The sequence below is a fragment of the Oncorhynchus tshawytscha genome, linkage group LG10, assembly GCF_018296145.1.
Source record: "Oncorhynchus tshawytscha isolate Ot180627B linkage group LG10, Otsh_v2.0, whole genome shotgun sequence".
Lineage (NCBI taxonomy): Eukaryota > Metazoa > Chordata > Actinopteri > Salmoniformes > Salmonidae > Oncorhynchus > Oncorhynchus tshawytscha.
In genome coordinates, this window is record NC_056438.1 from 14,823,077 (window position 1) to 14,829,596 (window position 6,520).

The 6,520-nt window shown below is 43.0% G+C and overlaps 2 protein-coding genes across 2 annotated transcripts; one reads left to right on the forward strand and one right to left on the reverse strand.

Moving 5' to 3' along the window:
• Nucleotides 1–458: 458 nt before the first annotated feature.
• Nucleotides 459–4,060, reverse strand: LOC121847574 (histone-lysine N-methyltransferase 2D-like). Its single transcript, XM_042329333.1, has 2 exons — nt 2,298–4,060; nt 459–591 (listed from the first exon to the last, which is right to left on the reverse strand). Exons 1-2 carry the CDS (start codon nt 3,965–3,967, stop codon nt 459–461), a joined length of 1,803 nt encoding a protein of 600 aa, XP_042185267.1. The 5' UTR covers nt 3,968–4,060.
• A 1,100-nt stretch (nt 4,061–5,160) lies between these two features.
• On the forward strand, nt 5,161–6,504 carry LOC112259776 (H/ACA ribonucleoprotein complex subunit 3). The gene is made up of 2 exons (XM_024434409.2): nt 5,161–5,361; nt 5,818–6,504. The coding sequence occupies exons 1-2, from the start codon at nt 5,308–5,310 to the stop codon at nt 5,956–5,958; spliced, it is 195 nt and encodes a 64-aa protein (XP_024290177.1). The 5' UTR covers nt 5,161–5,307; the 3' UTR covers nt 5,959–6,504.
• The last annotated feature ends 16 nt before the right edge of the window (nt 6,505–6,520 follow it).

The following is a 6,520-nucleotide window of genomic DNA, read 5'->3' on the forward strand; positions in this document are numbered from 1 at the left end:
AACTCTTTCCACATGATTCATATCTTTATATCTTCAGTAGGGTATCTTTGTTAGTAGCCTTCAATGTAATTCCACAATGATGCAGTTACCCACTTATTTGATAATCTAATCAAACATTCCATCTTTTATGAGAACATTCTGTTGACGTTAACACGAAAAGTACATTTAAAGGAGCAATCTGGGGGATGGAATCAATGGCAATATCAGTATAAAAATGGATGAACCAATCCCAGATTGCTCTTTAGGTGCAGGGCTATGGGAGTTACAAATCTGTACAAACTGTGAGGGTAGTAAATTGGATGGTATGTCAGTGTTAACACTTCTTTCAAAAGTTGTTTGTGTGTCTTAAAAACTGTGCCAAAGTTGAATGACATCTTGTGTTTTGTGAGGACACACACAGACACACTGACTGACTGACATGCACACACGCACCACACACACACACACACACTGTGGACTCACTTCTGGGCCAAGTGATAGTACTCCATACGGTCGTAGTTAGAGAGCTTCCCCCATTCTCCCACCGCTATACTGATGCCCTGGATGAAGAGGAGCGAGGGGTACTGGAGACAGAGGGAACGAATCACTGGACTGAAGAGAGACACACACACACACACACACACACACACACACACAGGGTTAGGGGTAGCACGGTCAATAACTATGTAGCCAAAACTGTAACAAAACCCTCTACAACTCTCACTCGCAGGTCCTCTACTCAGAGACTATTAGTTTTCAAGTTTTAATGTCACATGCACAAGTACAGTGAAATGTCTTTCCTGCTAACTCAAAACCCTACAATGCAGTAATCAATAACAGTGTAATACTATTAATAACAAGGTAGAACAAGAACACAAGATATAAAAATATGAAGAACACAAGTAGCAAGTAAGCATACTATATACAGGGTCAGTTCCAATACCATATTTACAATGTGCAGGAATACTGGAGAGATGGAGGTAGATATGTATAGGGGTAAGGGTACTATATACAGGGTCAGTTCCAATATCATATTTACAATGTGCAGGAATACTGGAGAGATGGAGGTAGATATGTATAGGGGTAAGGGTACTATATACAGGGTCAGTTCCAATATCATATTTACAATGTGCAGGAATACTGGAGAGATGGAGGTAGATATGTATAGGGGTAAGGGTACTATATACAGGGTCAGTTCCAATACCATATTTACAATGTGCAGGAATACTGGAGAGATGGAGGTAGATATGTATAGGGGTAAGGGTACTATATACAGGGTCAGTTCCAATACCATATTTACAATGTGCAGGAATACTGGAGAGATGGAGGTAGATATGTATAGGGGTAAGGGTACTATATACAGGGTCAGTTCCAATACCATATTTACAATGTGCAGGAATACTGGAGAGATGGAGGTAGATATGTATAGGGGTAAGGGTACTATATACAGGGTCAGTTCCAATACCATATTTACAATGTGCAGGAATACTGGAGAGATGGAGGTAGATATGTATAGGGGTAAGGGTACTATATACAGGGTCAGTTCCAATACCATATTTACAATGTGCAGGAATACTGGAGAGATGGAGGTAGATATGTATAGGGGTAAGGGTACTATATACAGGGTCAGTTCCAATACCATATTTACAATGTGCAGGAATACTGGAGAGATGGAGGTAGATATGTATAGGGGTAAGGGTACTATATACAGGGTCAGTTCCAATATCATATTTACAATGTGCAGGAATACTGGAGAGATGGAGGTAGATATGTATAGGGGTAAGGGTACTATATACAGGGTCAGTTCCAATATCATATTTACAATGTGCAGGAATACTGGAGAGATGGAGGTAGATATGTATAGGGGTAAGGGTACTAGGCAACAGGATATAAGATTAACAGAGTAGCAGCAGTGTAGAGTGTGTGTAGAGTCGGTATAAATGCATATTATGTGGGAGTAAGCAGATGATGGTGTGAGTGTTTGTGTGTGTTGGAGTGACACTGTGTGTGTGAGTGAGTAGGGCCCTGTGAGTCTGCATAGTGACAGTGCAAACATTTAAATAAAAGGTCAATAAGATACAAGGTTTCTATTTATATTCAGTTATTACGTGGTAATAAAGACTATATTACCAAAACAATACACAGCACCAAGTCACTGAGCAAGAGTCTACATAAAAACTAGCTAAACAAGAATAGTTAAGGGAAAGGGGGATGGAAAGTGCCCTATAGAGTGCACTCATTTTTGTCCATTGCTCTATGAAAAATAGTGCATTACATAGGGAAAAGGGTGCCATTTCAGACGCAACCTCAAAACTCACATGAAGAAGCAGGCCAGGGCCTCTGCGTCAGGTCCACTGTCGGGGTAGATTTTGCTGGCTATGTCTCGGAGGTTCTGCCACCACCTGTAGTTCTCAAACATCCCCCGGGAGGAGGAGCCCTCGCTGCGACACCAGGCCTGGGGAGGTGGGGGCTGGCTGGGGATAGAACCAGGGATGGAACCAGCCATCCCAGGGAGATGACCGGGTAAGCCTGGGCCGAGCTGGAAGTCCGGTGGTGGTTGGAGGTGGTTCGGGCGTAGCTGGGGGGCCAGTGAGAGGAAATTAGTCCTCGGTTGGGGGGTCAGTGAGGGGTGATTAGGGCCTGGTTGAGGGCAGTTGTGGTTCATCTGGGGGTGATATGAAGGAAAGTCTGTTGGGAGATCCAGGGGAGGGCAGCTAGGGATAAGGATTGAGTGACAGATCATCGGACAAGGGCCATTCGATATGGATGGAGACTGCTGAGGCCGCATGGGTGAATATGTTGGTGATTGTATGGGTGGAAAATATGGGAGAGACTGAGACTGTGGTTGGAGATATCGCAGGTGGGAACTTTCAAGGATTCTGTCCCTCCCCTGTGAGTCAGACTGCAGAGTCTCTACACCTGGTTCTTGTCTGATGTATGCTGCTGGATACAATATAGCCAGAGAAGAGAGACCGGGCTCAGTCTTGACAGTCAGTGAGACTGGGGCTGGCTGTTCTGGCAGTAGGCCTGTCTGTGCTGGGTCGGATTGATGAGGTGGCACCGGCTCAAATTCCTGGGAGTCTAGGTGAGGTAGAGGATCATTAGCCTGTATTTGGACCAGATCAGGGCATTTTTCTATCTCTATCTGAAGTGGCTCTGAGGCAGGCATGGGATTTTCAGATCGCATCCCATTGCACAAGTCTGGTTGTCCAACACATGACGCTGAACATGATACAGCTGGAGAGGCCAGGTCAACCTCCGATTCAGACATAGAGGTCAATGCTGTGGCCGGCTGCTCTGAAGGTATCTCGGCTGGGTCGGGCTCCCCTTGGAGCTCAGGCGGTGTCTCTGTTGTAAATCTTGGGTTTTCTGAGTCTGTGTCAGGGCTTGGGTCTGGCCCCAGCTTCGGAGTAGCCTCTAGCTCTCTGGAATCTATGTCAAGATGAGGAGTAGGCCTGGGCATAAACGCCAACTCAGGGTCTGGTTCCACGTCTATCTGAGGTGGTTCTGAAGCAGATATGGGATCCTCAGAGCCCCTCATGTCATATGGGTCTAGTTCTGGTCCTAGACACAGTGCTGTCTCTGACACAGTTGGAAAGGAGAGATCAGTCAGCAGGATCAAACCTGGGACTGGATCTCGCTGCTCTGATGGTTTCTGTGCCGAGTCGAATTCCTCTTGTGTCTGACATGGAACTGAGTCAGAGTTTGTGTTTTCGGGGTCCACCTCAGGGCATGGGGCTGTCTCCAGCTTCAGAACTGACTCTGATTCCTCAGGGTCTATGTTAGGAAGTGGAGAAATAGACACCGTCTGTGCAGGGTGTGATTCCCATAGTATCTGAGGTGGTGGCTCTGACTCAGACATGGGCCTTTGCGAGTCCACCCCACAGTCTGGGTTTGCTCCCTGTGCCGTTACAGACTTCGATTCATCCGGGTCTGTATGAGGAAGAGGAGTTGGTATGGATGCTGTCTGTGTATAGCCAAGGTCCATGGGAGATGATGTTCCTTCTCCTTCCTCCTGGGGTAAAGAAGTGGGTTGTGGGGTTGTTTCCAAAAGTGGATCGTTCAAGAATTTGAATTTTTGCACCTGCCAAAACACACAGTATTTGATATCATGCTAAACTTACTGTAACTTTGGGAGTTTCTGTTTAGTGAGTGTCAGTAAGCGTCTCAATCTCTCCCTGAAATAGGACTATTACAACTAGTGGGGCGGGGAGAAGTATTGCTATTTTATAAATTAAATTCCTGCAATTCTACACATTTTGCCATAGGGTGGAAGCAAATGATTGCAGTTTTTAATATGATAACTGATGAATGATCAATGAGCCCCACCCTGGTCGGTAATTCGACCATGCTTACTAGGTTACAAGTTTAGATTGCTGGCCGCTTGAATAATTGACCAATCTAAAAAAATGCTGACATGGGCTAATTGAGTGACTGCTAATACGCACCCAAATTTCGAAATTACACCTTGTGTATTCTATTATTCTAACTAGCAACATTAAATTGAGACCCTGACTGACTCGTCCTCGTCCCAGTCCCCCCGGTTGGACGAGACGCGGACTGAGTCGTCGCCCTCCACCCCGGACATCACTGATCTAGCTGCATCGAAAACAACTATGTAAACTATGTAATAAAGCTAACTTTGTAAGTGTCATAAACTATCACAGACAGGCCGCCTCTTATGATAAAGACTGGCGAATCTGATGTATTTAAAGCCAGCATAATAGGGAAAATACATTGATATCCCACTGGGTAATTTGATTAATCATCAGAAAAACTTGAGAAGCTATATATATATATATATATATATATATATATATATATATATATATATATATATATAAACTCACCTGTTATGGCATTTGTTTTGGACGATGTTTTGCAATCTGTGCGCACACGCAAATTATCATTTTGCATTTTTCGTTCATTTTGTTTCGAAAATAAACATTTCGAGTTCTGATTCTAACTCAGATAGTTACGATGATCAAACATTATGGGGACAAAAAAAACTATTTTATAAACAGAACGTTATAATAATGTTGTACAGACTGTGTTTATAAACTATGTGTTTATAAACTATTATAATACGAAAACTCTTTCCAAGTATGAGGACTGCAAATAAAACTCTTTTTCCCGATTTGCTTTGCGGAAGAGCTATCCTTTTGCTTACGGATATCCGCTTTTTAGTTTCTACCAAATTACAAAAAGTTGCACGTGGAGCGCAGGAACGTTACGGATACATTTTCTGTCAAATAAAAGTGAATAAGTCCACTTTGGTCGGTGCAGTAAATTTGTTTATAACTTAAAAAGCACAAGTTATTTACCACGATGTTCCTGCAATTCTATTTGAACGAGAATGGGGAGAGAGTTTACACATTGAAGGTATGTTTAGCAAGCTACTTTTTATTTATTTAACTTAACTACTGTAACGTTTAGCAGTATTCAATGTGGGATAGAATCGTGTCTGCTCTATACACATTGGCTACATTTTCAGTATTTTAATGCATTTTTCACGGAATGTGTTATTACATTGTGTGTAGACCGTTATATGGTGTTATTCTAGGTCCTGATTTAAATAGCTAGTTAGCTAACGTTAGTGTTTTTATGTCCTGCTTAGATGGCACGTCAACTAATTACACAATTCATAATCTTCTCTAAGGATTGGTACACGTATCCAAATAGCTTATTTTTCTGACCCTACAACTTGTATGTAGAAAATGGGCCTGTCAAACACTAAAATCCTAGCTATGTGACAAGTTATACAAGGCTACTTGTTCATGCTATATGTTATCTTCTCACCCCTCTTTCCTCACGTTCTCCCATGGCGTGGCTCAACAGAAGGTGGATCTATTGGGCCAGCCCACCAGCTCTGCCCATCCTGCCCGCTTTTCGCCTGATGACAAGTTCTCCAGGCACCGGGTGACCCTGAAGAAACGCTTCGGCCTCCTCCTGACCCAGCAGCCTAGACCCATACTATGATTGAAGCATGGAACAACACTTTCCCAATAACTTATGGCTGATTAATGCAACATGGCTGACCCAAACTGTAGGCCCAATGCGTTGGCTTGGATATTTTTTTCTTCACATTGTCCTTTCCAGCATGCTGTGATATGTAACCAGTACAGCTCAGCTTTGTCATGTATGTGTGAATCAGGCTTTGATTCACACATTATCAATTGATTTGAGAGGCTCTCTCCTCCATTGTTTGACAGACATGGGCCAAAGGGGTGCAGATGGCTTTTGTTTGTTGACATCTGTTTAGGATGTTTGCCTTGGGGCTAGCCTGAGATATCTGCATGTGAAAGTCTCAGGCTGGCACCTATATAGGTTGTTTGTTCTGCTAGAATGTATTTTAAAATTTAGTTTGTTTTATTTCTGTCTTGTTTACAGAACACTTATAGTTTTGGACATCAAATTCTGCATTGGGATTCTCTTGTAATGTGGTTTCAGAGCAGTCAAATTGAGGTGTACTATTGTCAATATGTTCTGAACATGTCTTGGAGAATAAATGAAATGTGGACAGTACATTGAGTTCTACTAG